The sequence below is a fragment of the Myotis nattereri genome, assembly GCF_964212035.1.
Source record: "Myotis nattereri genome assembly, chromosome: 17".
Lineage (NCBI taxonomy): Eukaryota > Metazoa > Chordata > Mammalia > Chiroptera > Vespertilionidae > Myotis > Myotis nattereri.
The window spans coordinates 4,988,014-5,007,658 of NC_138092.1; the positions used below are offsets into that span (position 1 = coordinate 4,988,014).

Here is a 19,645-nt window from a genome sequence, read left to right on the forward strand (position 1 = left end):
TTGGTGCTCCGGACAGCGCTCCAACCAACTGAGCGGTGGCTCTTTTTAGATTTCCTAAGTAATTCCCACTGGGTCTCACTGGGGTGCTGATTCTCTGTGCACACACTTTGAGGTTTGTCAACCGTGTCATCTTGGGAATGTGTACCTCCTGTTTCTCTATTTTGCCTTTTTTCTGTTCTCACTCAAAATTTAATTAATATAGATACTTTATTGTGCCAAAGTTTATCATGGTTCTAAAGATGCGTGCATATGAGTTCTAGTGTCACCTTTATAATATTTTCTCTGTATGTTATAAAAAGTGCTTAAATTATGAGTGATAAGACTGTCAATGAAATTAACTATATTTTCAAATGTTCTGCCTTTTTTCTCTGTTGCTCTTGCCCTTCCTGATCGAAGTCTAGGAGAGTAAGTCACCGCTGTTTGTGAGAATGTGTTGTCCTATTTCTGTTTGCAACCCGTTTCTCATTGTACAGTTAGTTCCACATTAGATTACTCCCTGCATTTCCCCAGTAACGGCGGTCTGGTGGTGCCGTCTTTACAAAAACCCCGGGAAGCTCAGTGGCGCCCCAATATTAAGTCAAGCTCGGTGGTATCCATGTTGTTCTCGACCCTTGTCATCCTTTTAATTACACAATACACTTGTCACTGCAATACAATCTTTTTCATTTTTTTTTTTCATTAAAAGCGTGGTTGTGAGTGTATTTTGCAGAGCACTAGTTAGTTACAGAGCAAGAACTTTATTAACAGTTCTTACTACCTTACTCAGAAGGTGCGCTTCTTATCGTGGGTGTTCCACACCCCACAGAGCGTGCGCAGGGACGAAAGGTACCCCCAGGGAAGAGCACTCACCTTCCGGTTGCATGGACTTGGATTTGCGGTCCTCCGCGTGCCTGCCTGGCTGCCGGTGTGACCTGGGGTAGCCATAGAATAGTCCCCGCATGTTTGAGGCCGAGCTGGGATCTGAACTGGCGCTAGGAGGCCCGGACCCAGGCCCCAGCTCCGCCTTGAACTTGCTTGTGACTGCCTGGCTTCCTCCTGTAAAATAAAGGCAAGGACCTGACCACCACGGGCTGAGGCTCAGAGGCAGAGCAGAGGCAGGGACCTGAGAGGCGTCTCCAGCGTGTGACTCACCTGTGACTCGTCTCTCCTAGGACTCCCAGAGCCGCCAGGGGGGATACAGCATGCACCAGCTCCAGGGCAACAAGGAGTATGGCAGCGAGAAGAAGGGGTACCTGCTGAAGAAGAGTGACGGGTACGTACAGCCCCTCCTCGTGCCCTGGGTGCCTCAGCTCCCTTCCCGAGCGTCAGGTCAGATTACCCACGGGCTTTGCCCGCCTCCCATGGGGGAAAGACACTTACAGTGAGTCCCAGATGAGCCTGCTGCTTGAGGAAGCAGTGGCTGTTCGATGTCTCTGTGTGGCACCTGAGACTTGTGACGCACAGTGTTGCAGTGTTAAGAAGGCAGGAACCGAGGAGGACGTACAGCAAGCAGGTGGTCTGACTTCTTGACCCCCCACCCACCTCACCCCACCCCCCGCTTTTATTCCTTGCAGTTTCTCTGCCTGGGGTGCCCACCTGACCGCCCAGACCCCAACCTTGGGCGTCAGCCTTGACTCCTATCTTCCCTCTTCCATCACAGCCCGCTTAGCAGCAGCCCCTTCCATTTCTAACGAGAAACAGTACATTTCTTGCCGTCTCTGCTGTCCCGCTCTAGGGGAGGGGAGGAGTCTCCTGTCACCTTTGGGAGGCCCTCCAGGCTCTCTTCTGTGTGTTCATACACATATTTCTTTACCCAGAGAGTCTCAAGTGTTTTTGAGGGAGAGAGCGATAGAAACATCAATGCTGAGGGAGAATCATTGCTCAGCTGCTTCCTGCACGCCCCACATGGGATCGAGTCCGCAACCTGGGCATGTGCCCTGACTGGGAATCGAAACTGTGACCTCCTGGGTGAGGTTTTTATTTGTAAACAATACAGGATCATACCTGAATTATCTTAAAACAGCTTGCATTTTTCAATCAGCGATATGCCTTAGAAACCTACACAAGTCACATACATGTGAGTACATACACACTTCCTTCTTCTAAACTCGTACAGAATGCTCTGTGTGAAAGTGCCCGTGGTGCTTTAGTTCCTCCTGCTCTCAGACCAGAACCAGTGCAGTCGTGAGCCTCCTGGGCAGGCCTCCTCCCGAGTCCCTCCCCCTGGGAGAGTGAGGGGCAGCCAAAGCGTGTGGCTGCTGTGGCTCGGGTGGTTCTGTGCTGTAATGACACACGTATGACGCTGTGTGACCACGTGTCCCCGAGTGAACGGACCCTAAACCAGCTTGTCTGCCTGGCTCTGCAGGATCCGCAAAGTGTGGCAGAGGAGGAAGTGCGCGGTCAAGAACGGCATGCTGACCATCTCCCACGCCACAGTAAGTGTGTCTGCGATCGCACGCTCGCCGGCTCTGCCTTTGGGCCGCATGGACTAGAAACTGGCAAACACGTGCTGTCACGGCGCCAGAATGTTCCCCAGGCACGTTTACGTGTGGAGGCGGGTCAGATACTGTGGGATATTGTCTTGTCCTGCGGTGTCGGCCCTGCTGTTCTGTCACTCCACCAGGTCTTTGTTTGTTTGTTAATCCTAACCTGAGGATATTTTTCCCATTAATTTTTAGAGAGAGTGGAAGGGAGGGGGAGAAACAGAGAGAGGGAAACATCGATGTGAGAGAGACACGTGGATTGGTTGCCCCCCACATGTCCCCCCACAGGGACCCAGGATGAACCTGAAACCAAGGTACATGCCTTTGACCGGGAATCAAACCCGAGACCCTTTGGTCCTCGGGCTGATGCTCAAATCACTGAGCCAAACCAGCCAGGGCTCCACCAGGACTTTTTGTCTGTTCTCCCAAACCAAATCAGGTCTTCTCTTAGTTGATAATCCAATGTTTTGGGAGATAATACTGGTTGTTGCGAAAGCCTACTTTTCTGAATTACAAAGATGGCAGAGAATGTTCTTTGCAGAGCACTAGTTAGGTAATGTAGGAAGTGAAACAACGGGTGTAAAATATGTCCAGTCTTTTTCATTGTTACTGTTTATTTAAATTACTCAGAAAGCCCACCGTTATGTTAAAGGGTCTATAAGTATAACCGTGAATAATAAAATTGCCTCAATAGTGACTCCCCATTTTTTAGTAACAAAGGCAATTTAATAGAAAGTGGAAAATAGCTAAGTTATTATCACTTATATTCTGTTTATCTTCAGATTGTCAGCGTATATACATACACATTGCATCCTTACAGTTGATGTCTAGAATCTGTCTAGAATTTTTATTTTTGTTTTGCATCCCCCATTTCCAACTAAAAGTCCTGTCTCGACAAAATCCATACGCTTGTCAAAAAGGTTCCCTCGCCAGCACCAGTTTGGGTCAGTGGATAGAGCGTCGGCTTGTGGACTCAAGGGTCCCGGGTTCGATTTCGGTCAAGGGCATGTACCTTGGTTGCGGGCACATCCCCAGTGGGGGGTGTGCAGGAGGCAGCTGATCGATGTTTCTCTCTCATCGATGTTTCTAACTCTCTATTCCTCTCTCTTCCTCTCTGTAAAAAATCAATAAAATATGTTTAAAAAATAAATAAAACGCCATCTATTAAAAAAAAAAAAAAAGGTTCCCTCTTGGTGGTAGTCAAAGCCATCCACAGTGAGACCAGGAATCACAATTTTGCTCTTTAAAATGAGCAAGGAATTATTTTTTAATTTTTAAAAACCATAATGGAAGATGTATCAAGCGGGAATGGAAATGGCAGAGCACCGAGGTCGTGACAAAGGCCCCTGCAGGCGGAGAGAAGGCGCGAGGGTGCGCGCCAGCATCCTGTGCCAGGCGGTGCCCTCCAGTTCATTGCCCACAGGACGTAGAAGTGAGATGCGAGCCTGTAGTCCATCGGCAGGTTTTCAGTATTCACAGCCGCGTTCCGATTTCCCGCTGTTTGAGGAGGAAAGAAAATACCACTTACTGAAATGCGCTCGAGCTCAGGCCCAGCACGTCCTGGGTCCATCCGTGGTCAGCTGTTTCCCGTAGCTGCTTGCTGGCTTGGACCACGTGCTTTCCAGGCGTGCTTAGAATGGGCAGAGGCTTAATCGCTATCTTATCAAATGAATGAGTGGGTGAGGTTTTCAAATAGCCTTCTGAAATTTCTTTTTTCATCAATTATGGAAGTAAATGAGGGGAAATCAGATGACCAGAGAATATATTAAAATATGATATATTTCTAACCCTTGCTCTGTTTCTAACCCTCACTCCTCTCAGAAGGAGACGTTCCCACGTGCCTGGCTCCCGCTGTTCCAGGGACAGCGTGTGGCTGGCTTCCCGGGCCTGCCCTGAAGCAGGAGGAGGGATGGGGCTTTGGGCCCCTCAAACCTGGTTCAGGCTCAGGCTCTGCCGTCTCCTTCCTGGGTGGCTGTGGGAACGTTAGTTAACCTCTCCACCCCCTCTCTTCATCGGAATTAGTGAAAGAAACTGAAAAGACTTCTCTCACAGGTCGTATATGTAAGGCCCCTGGAATGCATTCCTTCGAGAAATATTTATTGAGTGCCTGCTGTGTGCCGGGCACGGTTTAGTGAACAAAACAGAGAAATGTGTGCTTTTAGTGGGAAGAACGACACGAAGCAAATACGGGGTAATAAGAGCCAGGAAGGTCATGCAGCAGGACAGGAGGGGAGGCTGGTCAGGCCAGGAAGCACTCAGGACATTCAGAGTCTGAGCCACCTGGAGGAAGGGAGCAGGAGGTGGAGGCCAGCGCCCCTCCTGCCCAGCAGGGGGAGCAGCAGAGTAAGTGGCCACAGGAGCCTGGCGGTCACATGCAGAGGTTTTTAGGAAGGTCTTGGCAAATGTTTCCTCGTTCTTCTGGTTCTTTTTTCTTTCCTGTTTCATCTGAACTGTTTCTGATGAATCCCAGGGCGAGTCATTTTAGCCTCACTCTGTTCTCCGCCTGCTGAGCCAGCAGGAGAGGTTATGCCGGCTTTAATCAATATGCCTACAAATTAGTGCTGGACCCCGAGAAAGTGCTTTGAAATTCTGGAAAGTTATACAAATCTGGAATGACTGTTATTACAGGAGTAACAACCCCTGAGCCTCCTGGTGCCTTGGTCCAGGGACGCAGGTCGAGCACCCACTCCATTTTCTCATATTCCCGGCTCGGCACTGGCTGTGCCGGCTGCTCAGATTGTCAGAATTGTGTGGAATTTTTTTTTTTTTTTGGCTCCTCAAAGTCACACTTGGGGTGATGGTCATTTGTCAGCTGTCTTGGGGGAGAACAAGCACTGTGCTTAGGCAGGCTGTGTCTGTGTCCCTGAAGTTCATGTGGAGGCCGCAAAGTCCATCCCTTGGGAATCCAATCATGAAATGGCTCAAACTGAATCAAGCCCTTATCCTCAAGGCTTCAGGCGCTGTGCTGTGAGGGAGTCTGTGCGTAGAGATGAGTGGTGCTGTGTTGTTCCCCTGAATGAGTGAACGCTGAACTGGAATATTTTTCCTTTTCTTTAAGTTTTCTGTCTGTATTGGTTGTATCTGTCGCTAAGGTTGCTCAGAAACACTGGAGTAACCTGGATTGGGGACAAAAAAGAAACCGTCTAGTTAACCCTCTGCCACATTCAGAGGTGAATGTGTCTAGAAAATCCTTAGGTTTTTCAAAGAGATTTCTCCTTCGGTTCAGAAACTTGAAACCTCTTATTATGCTTCATCAGCTTCAGCTTGGAAGTCCTTCCTTGCGTCTGGCTCCGACCTCCGCCTGCAGTTCGAGTGCCTTTCTTCTTGGTCTGAGCAGATGGAAAACAGCTGCCAACCTGCCCAGAACAGCCCCATGGGCTGGAAGATGGTTATTAAGTCGCTCCCTCGCCATCTTTCCTCTGGGCTAAATAGTGCCTTTCCCCATCTTCAAAGTCCCCATTTGCCAGTCCTTTAATCATCTCTCGGTCTTCCCTAAGCTTTTCCACATCCTCCTTGACACGTGGATGCCAAACTGGAGCATAGCATTCCCCAGAGAGCCCGTTCCCTAGAATGGCTGCCTTCAGGGCATCAGGTGCCCTGTCGTCCACCTGGGAATCCAAACAGACGCGCTGCAGGACCGACAGCTCCTTTTATACAGCGGCGGGGCCTGGGTGTGGGTGCAGCCGCTGGTGAGGAGTCTGAGGCCGCTGGCAGCCCAGACTCCAGGTCTGTTCTAAGCAGAGCGGCAGTCCCATGGCCCGCCTCCTCCTTCGGGATCTGGCATCCAGTGTGTTTCCTCTTAGGCAACACTCTCCTGACAGGGCTCTCCTGGTTTCCATGTCTACGTCAGACGCACGTGTGAGGAACCTGAAATCCCTTGGCTCTCACTTCCGCCCGGACAGCTGGCTTTGGAGCCGATGGGCACAGGACAAGGGGCTTGTTTTCTGTGTCGAATCTCATTGAAACCCCAGAGAAGGAAGATCTCGAAAACTGTCCAGAGACCACAAGAAGGTGGACAGGAGGTGAAGTGTCCGTTGCTCATCGCTGAGCCAGAACTGCAGCGTGTCACTGAAATCGCCTCGAACACACGCCGTCTCTGTGGTTCAGGGCTTCACTTGGTCACTGCGACGTCTCCCTACCTCCCGCCCTCTGTTTTTTCTAAAAACTTGGGGTGCTTGGGTGGAAAAGTTGCTGGCGTGGGGATTTTGAGAATCATGAGCGTCAGTGGGCTTCCGGTCACGCCCAGCCCGGGCACTCAGACGCTTCAGTCCGTGGTCAGCTCCTGCAGGAAGCAGGCAGGCTGGCCTCAGCATTGGCCAGCGTGTGACCTTGAACAGATGCAGGCGGGAGGTCAAGAACGAGTGTTGACCAGAATGATTGCGTGGCAAGGCTCCACGTAGGCGAAGCCTAAATTAACGTGGCTGTGCACACACCACAGGGTCTGTGTAAATTATCTGTGTGACCAAGAGATGTGCTGATAAATCTGTGATGTGAAATCCTGGCTACATTGTCTGTCTTCAGATGTGGGGGCTCACTGAGCTGTGTCTCGAGGGTGGTAGTTGTCCTTGTACTTGAGAGAAGGTCTGTACATTTCACATTGCAACCAAAACTTGTGGATATCTGGGACACCAGGTTGGGGTGATTGTTGACTGGGGCCATTCTGAATGAATGAGTGAATGAATGAATGAATGAATGAGATGTGCTCCACTACATTTCACAGCTGGATGCGGTATTGGAAGTGCCGACTCTTTGGCCTGGATGTGCATGGGGTCCAGAAAGGTACATTTCCATGGGCCGTGCCCACTCATTTAAAGGTGGATTTTCCTGGTTCCATTCTGATTAATCACCAATATAGTATTTATGTACAGCTAACAGACATTTAGTAGACCACCAGAATTTTTTTCTTTTTTAGTGAGGTTCAGAATCCTGAGTGTCCGAATAAGACTATCACATTCGGCCCTGGCCAGGTGTCAGTTGGTTAGAGCGTTGGCCCAGTGTGCCGAGGCTGCGGGCTCACTCCTCGCTCGGGTACATGCAACAATCAGCCAGTGAATGCAGAAATAAGTGGAACAACGAACTGAAGGGGGGAAAGACTTTTATCAAATTTGCTGCCTGAAACCGCATGCTTGCCCCGCAGGGCACTGGCCTGGCAGGCGGGGGTACGGTGCAGCAGGTAACAATTCCGTTTTCTCTGTTCCAGGCTAACAGGCAGCCAGCCAAGCTGAACCTTCTCACCTGCCAGGTGAAGCCAAACGCCGAGGACAAGAAGTCTTTTGACCTGATTTCACGTGAGTCCCTCTTCTCTCTGGGTCAGTTCCTGTGGATCCTGATGTTGCCCATTTCCATCCCCAAGGACTGGTGCGTGCGAGGCTCTTGGCGGGGCACCTGAGCTGGATTCTGGAGCACCTATTGAAGTTCGGAGCCCCTCTGATTTTATGACGAAGAGGTTTCTTGGGTTATTAGTGAGAAGTTAGATTTATAAGATGACTTCAAAAAGCCTAGACCTCTCCATTTCAGAACCTGTAGGTGATTGACCAGTTACTGAGCATCCAGTGTGTGCTGGGTGCTTTATATATGTTATTGCCAATCCTCACAAAAGCCCCATTGGTTCCTGTTTGACAGAAAACAGGCTCAGAGAGGTTCAGTTACTTATACAAGGTCACACAGCATTAAAGCAGAGATTCAGTTGAGACCCTTGGGCTCTACTGCCCATAGTGTGTTCTTGGGCACAAACACCATCTCCAGGAGGCGGGGGTGTGAATGCCTAGCCTGGAGCGGCCACATAGTGCGTGGCTGGCTCGTTGAGTGAAGGTTAGTTTGACTTGACTGTGTTGAAGCGTTCTAGCGGATTCTGAATTTTAAGCAAGAGCTTCCCTTATATTCACCTGCCCAGACTGTCGAAGTTAGGCCACGCCCTCCTTCCCTGGGCAGCGGCCTGAAGGTGACCATCGAGCAAGGTCAGGCCTTCTTTCTTGAAGCTGATCCTCACAGAGAGCAGCCCAGCGGGGAGCTTTTTGACTGAGCCCTGCTGTCAGAGCTGCCCTGCAAGTTAGGAACTATTTCCGAAAAGGAAAGTCTTTTTTAAAAGAAACACAATAAAAGGCACGTTGAGAATGAAAAGTAAAATACTGCCTTGGCAGCGGGCATTCTGCAGCTGTCGCTAGAACCCACTCGGGCAGGTAGGACCACCCCCCTCCCACTTCTTTTTCCTAAGTGCCAGGTATCGGCGTGGTATTGGCAGCTATTTTATTGCATTTCTGGGCACTTTAGAAAAATAGTATTGACAACATGAACTGTGTAACTGCTAAAACAAAGTGGCGTAAAAACAAAATAATTTTAAAACCCTACTTTTACTGTGGGTTTTTGTTTGTTTGTTTTTAGGAACTTGCAAAATTTACATTAGACCTGAAGGTATTCTGCTTTCTAAGGTTTCACGTTCTTTTCTCTTTTGTATTTTAGATAATAGGACGTATCACTTTCAGGCAGAAGATGAGCAGGATTACGTAGCGTAAGTAGTTTTGAGCTAATGGCACCGCGCGCGCCTCCGTCCTGTACAACATGCGTAAGGATTTCCGTTATGACTCAGCACCGCCCCTGGCGGTTCCCCACGCTAGCTTCTCCCCTCCAGCCAGCCCACACTGCTCTCTCTCTGTTCTTCATTCGCCTCCAAGTTACACGGAGGAAAGTGTCCAGTAAAACTGAACAAAGAAATCACTTCTCACCGAGGAAGGGCTCAGGGGCAGTAAAAAGAGCAGCTGCATGTTCGAGGTGGGCCGGCCTGACCCCTGGTCCCGGCTCTGCCCTTTTGAAAGTGTTAAAATACAATCATGCATTCTTCTTTTTCTTGCATTTTTTATGCCTGTTACTCTAAAATAATCTAAAGGTTTTTTTCTTTAATTGTCAGAAGTAGCTGTTATGATTCTCCACCCTTTTGAAATGCAGCCATTCCATTTCACCAAATTTGAATTGTTCCTCCAGAGAATTCATTGTCCTTTATATTCGTATTTTCTGATTTTCATGACAGACTTCTTTATTTCCTTACTTGTCATGAGCTCTCGAATAAAGAGGCAAAAATGGCATAATGGAAGGAACTCTGAAAAAGGGAGCCATTAGAAGCGTTTTTTGTCCCAGTTGGACACCAGTCCACTGTGGACCCGGGCAAGTGGGTTCGCCTCTCGGGCTTCACGTTCCTCATGTGTAAGGTGTTGGAGGCCCTGGGAGGCGGGATGGAGGATTGCATTTAAAAAATTCTAAGTACTTGGCACATAGTAGGTGTTTGTAATACTAAATAGGCAGGACATCAGAAGGCTTAAGGAAAGCAGAACAGAGACCCTGCAGCCAGGGAAACTTCAGTAAGCTCAGTGCCAAAGGTAGCATGTGGTGTCCGGTCCTATTGAGTCCGGTCTCTTAAACTGTTTTTAACAAATCAATTTGTAGTTTTTAACTTGAGACAAAATGATAGAAAATATGCAGTTTAATTTAAAAGTTATTAAGTGACATCCCCCCCCCACACACACACACCCCATCCCTAGAGTGTTGGTTTTGAGGTGTAGTTTTCCACATCGCAGTAGAAAAGCTAAAGCTGTGCAAATGCATTTCTCACAACAAACTTAAGGTGAGCGCCACCTGGAGTCAAAGGTATGAATTGCACCTCAGGGACTCCACGTAGTTTGGTTTGTCCTTTCCTTCCCTCCCATTGCTGTCTCTATTACTAATTCAAAACCTTTTGTAGATAGTCCTTTGTTTCATATCCATTTGATCCTACAAGACACACACACACAAAAAAAAATACAGACTCCGTTCCGGACCCCTGTATTCTCCGCTGAGAATAGGTACTACCTGACTCTGCAATCGGTGAGAATAAACTGTGATTGGGAAATGTTTTTTCTTTTCTCCTTAAAAAAATAAATTTGGCTCTTTTTCCTCATCCATGAAAGTGATACAAGCTCCCTATAGATGGAAAATTACAGGAAGGCACAGAGTCAGGCCATCCATCTCCATTTTCCTACAGAAGGTCACTCGGGAACAAGCGGTATTAATATTTTATGAATTTCTTTCTAGCCATTTTTCCCCCAAACAAAAATATATAATCCGTACATGCATTTTAATTTTAGGTTATATCGTGCAACAATTTTCCTGTTTATTTCACAAAATATTATATTGTGAGCATTTCCCCAAAGTCATCAAAATTAGAAAAAATTAAATTTCAGTAGCTGGGTTATTTCTGGCCTTAATTAGCCCCTGTTGTTGGGCATTTAGGTTATCATATGCACAGGTTGGTGGCAAATGTGTTTTGTTCAAGACATACTGTGATCATACTGTATATGTCATTTAATAGCCTTCACTTTTTGTTTTATATTAAAATGCCAGCATGTTTCCATATTAATATACCTTTTTCATAGCATAAATTTTTTTTTCTAATTTTTATTTATTTTAGAGAGGGGGGACAGCGGGAGAGAAACATTGATTGGCTGTTCCACCCATATACACATTCATTGGTTGATTCCTGTATGTGCCCTGACCGGGCATCAAACCACAACCGTGGTGTATGGGGATGGTGCTCTAACCACCTGAGCCACGCGGCCAGGGCTCCTGAGCATAACTTTTCTCGACTTCTAATGAAATATCCTGTTTGTTTCCATGTCAAGGGCCTCACTGAGTTGGCCTCCAGAGGACTGGTGCCTTTTGCTGAGCTCTTTCCTGCCTCCTGTCACCAGTTCTTTCTCATCCTCACCTTGGGCTGGTCCCTCGCTGAGTCCTCTTCCTTCTGACGTCCACTCTGTTGTGTCCAGATGTCCCTGCAGGTCCTCGGTGATAGAGCCCTCCGCCTCCCTCATCTGTCCTCTCATCTGCCGTTCTCTCTGGCTCGCTGCTTTCCATCCTTTCATTCTCTTTCCTTTAGGTTTAATTGCTTTCCTTTTCTTCCTACTTGATTGTTAGGGGGAGCGGTGTCTCCTGGTGTTCCTTGGTGAAGTCAGATTGGTTGCAGTGCAAGGAGAAAACAGTGTCTCCTTCCCCTGTTCTGACCACAGGTGGATATCAGTGCTGACAAACAGCAAAGAGGAGGCCCTGACCATGGCCTTCCGTGGAGAGCAGAGCGCGGGCGAGAACAGCCTGGAAGACCTGACCAAAGCCATCATCGAGGACGTCCAGCGGCTGCCTGGCAACGACGTCTGCTGCGACTGCGGCTCCTCAGGTCTGTGTCCCCAAAGCAGAGCTGGCTTGTTAAACGCCTTTTCCTCTTCCTGTGGAAGATGCCTGAGCTAGGAATCTAAAACCCTTGCCTCCTTACGGACACACCCAACACGGTTCCCAGCGTGAGTGACCGGGCTGTTTGCTGTACCTAGAAAGCTCCCGCCTGCTCTCCCTACGTGGTCCCCAGCCAGAATGCTACCTTTCCTAGTGAGGTCCAGTTAAATGGCACCATGGGCAGAATGGGGGAGCACTGGACCTGGAGTCCATCATCCCGGCTTTGAATTGCCAGCCTGCCCCTCGCAGCCTGGACAGCCTCACGCCGAGTCCCTTCACTATTCTGATCTTCAGGTTCCTCATCCTAAAAATGGGATCATAAACCCCAGTTCTTACAAAGACTTAAAGAAATCGTGTAGATGGGGCTGACACGTGGTACATCACTTTTCCTCCTGCCTAGTGAAGCCTCCCAACCTCCGTATCACCTGGAATCTTCTATTTCCAAATAGCACCTGCGTTACCTAGAAGCTGACAGTAGCTCACAGTCATTCAGGGCTTCCTAAGGACCCTGCTAGTTGCTTTGCTTATAGTATCTTATTGAATCTGCACAGAACTTCTGTGAGCAAGATGCTAATATTATCCCCATCTTACAGTGAAGGAAATGGGGGGCTCAGAGGGGAAGTGACTTGCCTAAGGTCACACATCTAGGAGGGGTCACAACATGGGTGCAAACCTGTAGCTCGTAAACATTACAACCCATGATGTTTTACCTGTGAAAATGGGCTTCTCAGTCCGACATGGCATAGGCCCCTCAGAGACACGACTCGTTTCCTGCCACTCCCGTGATGTGTGGGCTAGGCACTCCCTGGGTGGAGGACATGGCAGAGGAGTGTAGATGCCCAGGCACTGACCCATGGAAAGGAAGCTGGCCCACAGGGAGGACCCTGCAGGTTCGGGTAATAGAAATGTTTGTTCCTGCTGTTCCGGAGCCTTTCGGTTGTAGAAACAGAAGCCTAAGGTCTCTGAGAGCCTAAGCTCTCACCCACAGGCACTTGTGGACAGGCCGTCACCGAGATGATGGGCTCATGGGAGTTGTGACTCGGGGTTAAAGATGCCTGTAGAGCAGGCATGTCAACTCCAAGGCTAACACGGGCCACATAAACACGGTTTAAGTGTATGTGGCCGCAAAAAAACAAAAGCTTCAATTTTCATAGAAACATAGATTTATTTCGATAGAGACATATTGAATACAAAGGGCTGAAATAAATGAGTCATCGTTAACATAAAATAATAGAACATTTTAATAAAAATAATATTTTTTCTTGAACATGAACTTACCAGGCACTGGATAACTGCACAAATTAAGAAGTGTAACGCAAATAAACCTATGCTCTTCTCTGAAAGCGAAATATTTCCTGTTGGTGCACACCAAACGAGTCAGTCCAAGACTGATGACTTGGCCATTGGCTGCTAAAATAGTCACTGCTAGTGTTAGTGGAAAGAAGTGGTGCGCCTGCGCGTAAGGCGCATAAGGGAAATGAATGCAACACGATTATAGTCATCAGTCATTAGCGAACATTGTAGTTCATTATTACCAACTAGGGGCCCGGTGCACGAAATTCGTGCACTGGGTGTGGAGGGGGGGGGGGAGTGTCCCTCAGCCCAGCCTGCCCCCTCTCACATACTGGGAGCCCTCAGGCGTTGACCCCCATCACCCTCCGATCGCCTGATCGGCCCCTTGCCCAGGCCTGACGCCTCCGCCAGAGGTGTCAGGCTTGGACAGGGGACCCCCATCTCCCCCCGATCACTGGCTCTGGCCCCCGCCCAGGCCTGAGGCCTCTGGCCCAGGAATCATGCCTGGGCAGGGGACTCCCATCTCCCTCTGATCGCTTGCTCCACCCCCCGCCCAAGCCTGACGCCTCTGACCCAGGCTTCAGGCCTGGGCAAGGGGACCATCATATCCCCCCAATCCCCGGCTCCGCCCCCCACCCAGGCCTGATGCCTCAGCCAGAGGAGTTGACCCTCATCACCCTCCGATCACCAATCACCGGATCGGCCCCTTGACCAGGCCTGAGGCCTCCGGCAGAGGTGTCAGGCCTGGGCAGGGGACCCCGAGTTCCCCGCGGTTGCAGGCTCCGCCCCTGCCCAGGCCTAACGCCTCTGGCCTAGGCGTCCGGCCCAGGCAGTGGGGACCTACAGTGGCAGCGGGGGGGCGCCGCGATTGTGGGCTTCGCTTTGGGCCCAGGCAAGGGACCCCTAGATCCCGGGACTGCCAGCTTCGACCGTGCCCAGCTCCCATCGCTGGCTCCACCCCTACTTCCTGCTATCACTGGCCAGGGCGGCAAAGGCGCCTGATTCTCCGATCATGGCTGGGGGGCAGGGCAAAGGTGGCCCCAGGGCTGCCTTTGCCCTGCCCCCCAGCTCTTAGCTCCCCCCTGGATTTCAGATCACTGTCAGTGGCAGGGGGCTTCTTCCTGCTTTCCCTTTCGCCTCCCTGCATTGTGCCTACATATGCAAATTAGCCGCCATCTTGTTGGCAGTTAACTGCCAATCTTAGTTGGCAGTTAATTTGCATATAGCCCTGATTAGCCAATGAAAACAGTATCGCCATACACCAATTACCATTTTTCTCTTTTATTAGTGTAGATGATGTATAACAGGATATTATAAAAATTAAGTTATAAAATTTTTATTAAAATGTTTCCTACATACCGTTATATTGGCTGGGCGCTAAAACATTCATTGTGGGCCACCTGCGGCCCGCGGGCGGTGAGTTTGACATGCTTGCTGCAGAGCCTGTCCCTGTGCTGGACTGTCCCTGTCGGGGAGGGTGCAGGTGCGGAGGGAGCGCCCCCACCAGGCTTCCAGGTGTTTCCAAAGGCCTCATGGAAGTCTTTCCCACGCTTCACAAGAATAAAGAACTTCATGTGGTTTTTCAATCCAGTATTGAAAGGAAATTTTTTAAAAACGTGTTTTGTTACACTTTTTGCTCTCTAACAAGCTATTGGTTTTTATCATAGGCCCTCGGCCAAATGCAAGCATCTATGTCTTCCGTTTAAGTCTTCCCCCATAATTCTTTCACGTTTTACCGCTGTTGTTTTAGCATCCTCTGTAGTTGGCACACTACAATTAGATACTTTGTTCACTGTCTTCACAATCCTCTCCACAGAACCCACCTGGCTTTCAACCAACTTGGGTATTCTGACCTGCATAGAATGTTCTGGAATCCACAGGGAAATGGGGGTCCATGTTTCCCGCATTCAGTCTTTGGAACTAGACAAACTGGGAACTTCTGAACTCTTGGTGAGTAGTGGCCTGTACTTTGGAAGAAAACTTTATACGTTTATTGTCGTGAATGTATTTAGCATATTGCTTTGAGGTTTCTGTTTCTGGTGAGTACACAGACTTCTACTTCCTGAATGTTGTTTAATTTGCATCGTTATTTAAGATGTGAATTTTGTGGTATGTAATGTTGACTGTTTCCGTTTCCTGTGCGAAGAGCTGGTGAGTCAGGCATTTCCATACTTAGTTCAGCTACTGGCTCTCTTTCCTGGGTGGGCTTTTTCAAAGCTGTTTTTTCTTTCAGAATTAGTCGTACATGACTCACTGAAAAGCACAAAGGGAGGTAAGCGCTGAACTCCCACATTCGCTTTACCTATGGGCTCATGTTATCCGAAACAATGACCTAAGAGTTTTTCTGTTTTTACTGTTTGTTTCTAAAAGTACTCGTGAATTGCGAGTAGCCTGTTAGCTCCTGCCCTAAAACCAGTCACTCCTAAGCCTTGACTTCGTTAGGTAGTAAGGGAAGGACTATGCAGGTGTGAGCTTATCACCTACCCTTCCCATCATGATTCACCCAAATTTGGAGCCTTATCGGGTCCCCCCAGTACATAGATCCGGTTGGGAAGGCCCCCTGGGCATCTCCCAGAATGCCTGTGGTCAGAAGCCCTGTCTTGCAAAATTTGAACCTGGTGGCCTGGATTTATACCAACTGGTCTGTAACAATGAAAGCGAGTGACGTGACATAGGCTCCGTCTCAGACCCGAGGCCCTTGAGCAAACCCTGAGCGAGCCTGGGCCCCACAGCCGGAAGCCCAGCTCCTCAGGCGCTTGTCCGGTGCACAGCACCCCAGAGGCAGGCCCCCAGCCGGCAGCCGTGTCCTCTGAGCACCCCGTGAGCAACGGGGTCTGTCTTGGGTGTGGGAGCCCCTCGATTTAGGGAGCAGGGAACTTAGGAAGTATTCTGATACCGGCTCCCCAGTCACTCAGGACTGGAGGGGAGAGGCTCAGGGCCAGCACCTGAAACTTCCTCCTTTAGTGTGGAAACGGCATCACCCCATCTCCTTGACTCGATTAATGAAGCCCAGGGTGATAACTGGGAGCAGGAAGAATCCACATGCTAAACACTCGCCATATGATGAACTCACGCCTTTCCCTAGAGATGGCTGTAATGAGCGTTCTTACACTTTATATTGATGCCCACATGATCTGAATGACCAGAGGGCCTTCAGGATAAATTTTTTTATAAGGTTCTTGAACCCAGAAGCGTGGAGCTTCTTCATTAGTTGCCTGCCGCATCTTTTTTGTTTGTTTGTTTTAATCTTCACCTGAAGATATTTTTTCGTTGCCTTCAGATAGAGTGGAAGGGAGGAAGGAGGGAGGAGAGGACAGGAGGGAGGCAGAGAAAGAGAGACATCAATTGATTGCCTCCCACTCATGTCCTGACCGGGCCGGGGGTGGGGGGGCGGGTGGTGCGCAGGGAATGATCTTGCAACCCAGGTATGAGCCCTTGACTGGGAATCAAACCCGCAACCCTTCGGTTCGTGGGCTGACACTCCAACCACTGAGCACCACCGGCCAGGGCCGCATCTTAATTTGTATCACAAATATAAAGGAATTCTAAATTCTTTTCTGTCCAATTAGAGTAAACCCCTCAACCAAAAGTGAGGCACGTAGTAAGTGCTCAGCAAATGCTTGTTGACCAGATGGATCAGCGGTTCTCAACCTGTGGGTCGCGACCCCTATGGGGGGTCGAACGACCCTTTCACAGGGGTCGCCTAAGACCATCGGAAAACACATATGTAATTACATATTGTTTTTGTGATCAATCACTATGCTTTAATTATGTTCAATTTGTAACAATGAAAATACATCCTGCATATCAGATATTTACGATTCATAACAGTAGCAACATTACAATTAAGAAGTAGCAACGAAAATAATTTTATGGTTGGGGGTCACAACATGAGGAACTGTATTAAAGGGTGGCGGCATTAAGAAGGTTGAGAACCACTGAGATGGATGGATGGCTTGTATCCTGAGTCAAGTGAAGGAAGGTACATATTCAGCAATAATAGGGAACTTTTAAACCAGTAGTAACGAGTTTGCTATGTTGTGTTTATGTTACAGTTGGCCAAGACTATTGGGAACAATAGTTTCAATGATATTATGGAAGCAAATTTACCCAGCCCCTCACCAAAACCTACCCCAATGAGTGACATGTAAGTACTTCTAACATACTGAATTCTTTACCACCTATCATTGTTTTTTCAACCCTCCCCAAAAACATCTTCGTGGTTATAGTACCACCCCCCCCAAGAGGAAACCCCATTATGAGGAAAAGGCAGAGCAAAGAAACGTATTTTGCAACATGCTTCTGGAACGCACGGGTTATTTTCAGCATCACCTCCCCCTCGGGAGTGGCGTCTGCTTGGAGGGTGAAGCTTCATGAGACGATTCTCTAAATCGCGCCTGTTGTGATAAATAGGAGACACAACAGCAGTGGGAGACGCCTGCCAGGTTGGCAAAGGTCCAGATGCGTGACAGCCCCGCGGCGAGACTGGGGAAGCAGCCATCCCAGGGTCCCTGGCGCTGCTGGTGGGGATCCAGGTGGCACGCTGCCCGTGAGGAGCAAGCTCGCTGTATTTGTCACCATCAGAAGTGTGTTCACCTGTGACTCAGCAGCCCCACTTCTGGGGGTTCATTCCTGTTGTGTCATGGAGGAAGATGAGGGACAAAGCGAGTGTCCTTCTATAGCAGTGATGGCGAACCTTTTGAGCTTGGCGTGTCAGCATTTTGAAAAACCCTAACTTAACTCTGGTGCCATGTCACATATAGAATTTTTTTGATATTTGCAACCATAGTAAAACAAAGATTTATATTTTTGATATTTATTTTATATATTTAAATGCCATTTAACAAAGAAAAATCAACCAAAAAAATAAGTTCACGTGTCACTTCTGACACACATGTCATAGGTTCGCCATCACTGTTCATAGGCATCTGACTACGTACCTCATGTCTGGCTGCCTGGCTTGGGGAGGGAGGAGGAGGCGTGGGAATGAGTGCGTAAATCCCTCTGGTCACAGACATGCCATCCAAACTCAGGAACTGAATCTCGGGCATATTTGCTGATCTATCCCTCACTTTTGAACTCTCACAATTTACTGTCTGGACTCAGGCACCAAATGGATTTGGACAGCGACGAATACATAAAGATACGCTTACTTGACATATTTGCTTGACGAAACCCGGGAAATACCCAGCAAACTTATGTGTTTGCTCTGGGTGGTGTGACTGTGAGACTCCTCCATACACACCTTCTGGTATCATTTTTAGTTTTGAGTCAAGTGAATCTTTAAAACTATTCAAAAATTTTTACATTGACTTTGCACTTGAAATTTGTTTAATACTGTGGGTGACTAGGAAGAAAGATAACATTCTTTCTTCTCACGATCAGCAAAGGTTTTGTGAAGCAGACGCCTGCCTAAAGATTAGACCAGCCCCTTCTGGGTGGTTATTCAGGCACCAAGTTCACAAAACTATTAGGGGCACGTCCAAGGAGCACGTTTCTTCCACTCTGACATCATCAGATCTCCCAGTAGGTCTATAATGAAGTCTCTTAATTAAAATAACTCTTCTCAGAAAGAAGTGTTGGTCTGCAAAGATATAACCCTTTCTCAGCCCTGGGAAATGACGAGCCTTCGTCTCGTGCTCTGTTTAGGACGGCACGGAAGGAGTATATCACGGCGAAGTATGTGGATCATCGGTTTTCGCGGAAGACCTGTTCATCTCCGTCAGCTAAACTGAACGAATTGCTGGAAGCCGTGAGGTCCCGGGACTTACTTGCACTCGTCCAGGTCTACGCGGAAGGCGTGGAGCTCATGGAGCCACTGCTGGAGCCCGGGCAGGTGAGGCTGCGCTGACATCATCGGGTCGAGAGGAACGTGGACAGTCCGTTTCAAAGATGGCTCGTTGTTATAATGAGGCTGTAACACACCAAGTGCCCCGTCTGAATCAGGACAATCTGAGAGGGAAGGGGGGTTATTAATAATTTTTTATACTTGCCTGTCCTTTGCAGGAGCTCGGGGAGACCGCCCTTCATCTTGCAGTCCGGACTGCAGACCAGACATCTCTCCATTTGGTTGACTTCCTTGTCCAAAACTGGTATGGTTTCTGTTTGCTCTGAATGGGCCTTGTAAGTTAGCACAGACCAGTGCTGTTAGCAGCCGCGATCAGTAATCAGCACACCCTTCTTAAAGAGCCAGATACTACTTTAGGCTTTGCAGGCCATGAGGTCTCTGTCGCATTCAACACTGCCATTGCAGTTCTGAAAGCAGCCAGTTATGAAGGCAGTATGCAAATGAGTGGGCATGGGCGTGTTCCAATAAAACTTTATTTACAAAAACAAATGGAGGGCCAGAGAAGGCCTGCAGCTATGGTTTTCCAACCCCTGGTCTACGTAAATGTAAAATCCTGTCTCTGGGTCCAAAACCTCTGCACTTGGGAGGTTGGGAAAGAAAAGACTTAACAGGGCAGGTCCACAGGATGTTCATTGTAAGACAGCAGCGCGTGTGGCTGCCTCGGTCGCTGATTCAGACTTGGGACGTGCTAATGGGAGTGTAATAGTCAGCACAGGGGCTTTGGACTTGCTCATGAGGACATTTGAACCCACAAGTGACCCAAGCTAAGCTGTATCAGTGCCCAGGCCCCTTA

The 19,645-nt window shown here is 48.7% G+C and overlaps 1 protein-coding gene across 3 annotated transcripts in view; it reads left to right on the plus strand.

Moving 5' to 3' along the window:
* ASAP1 (ArfGAP with SH3 domain, ankyrin repeat and PH domain 1) overlaps positions 1–19,645 on the plus strand; it is a gene marked incomplete at its 5' end in the record, with an annotated part of 188,482 nt that overhangs the window by 147,822 nt on the left and 21,015 nt on the right. For all 3 annotated transcript variants that reach the window (XM_081111283.1, XM_081111281.1, XM_081111282.1), the window contains 9 exons: positions 1,152–1,252; positions 2,345–2,414; positions 7,663–7,750; positions 8,922–8,970; positions 11,495–11,658; positions 14,821–14,954; positions 17,060–17,151; positions 18,654–18,840; positions 19,011–19,096. In XM_081111283.1, the coding sequence (XP_080967409.1) occupies positions 1,152–1,252; positions 2,345–2,414; positions 7,663–7,750; positions 8,922–8,970; positions 11,495–11,658; positions 14,821–14,954; positions 17,060–17,151; positions 18,654–18,840; positions 19,011–19,096 (971 nt within the window). The remainder of the gene's footprint in view (positions 1–1,151; positions 1,253–2,344; positions 2,415–7,662; positions 7,751–8,921; positions 8,971–11,494; positions 11,659–14,820; positions 14,955–17,059; positions 17,152–18,653; positions 18,841–19,010; positions 19,097–19,645) is intronic.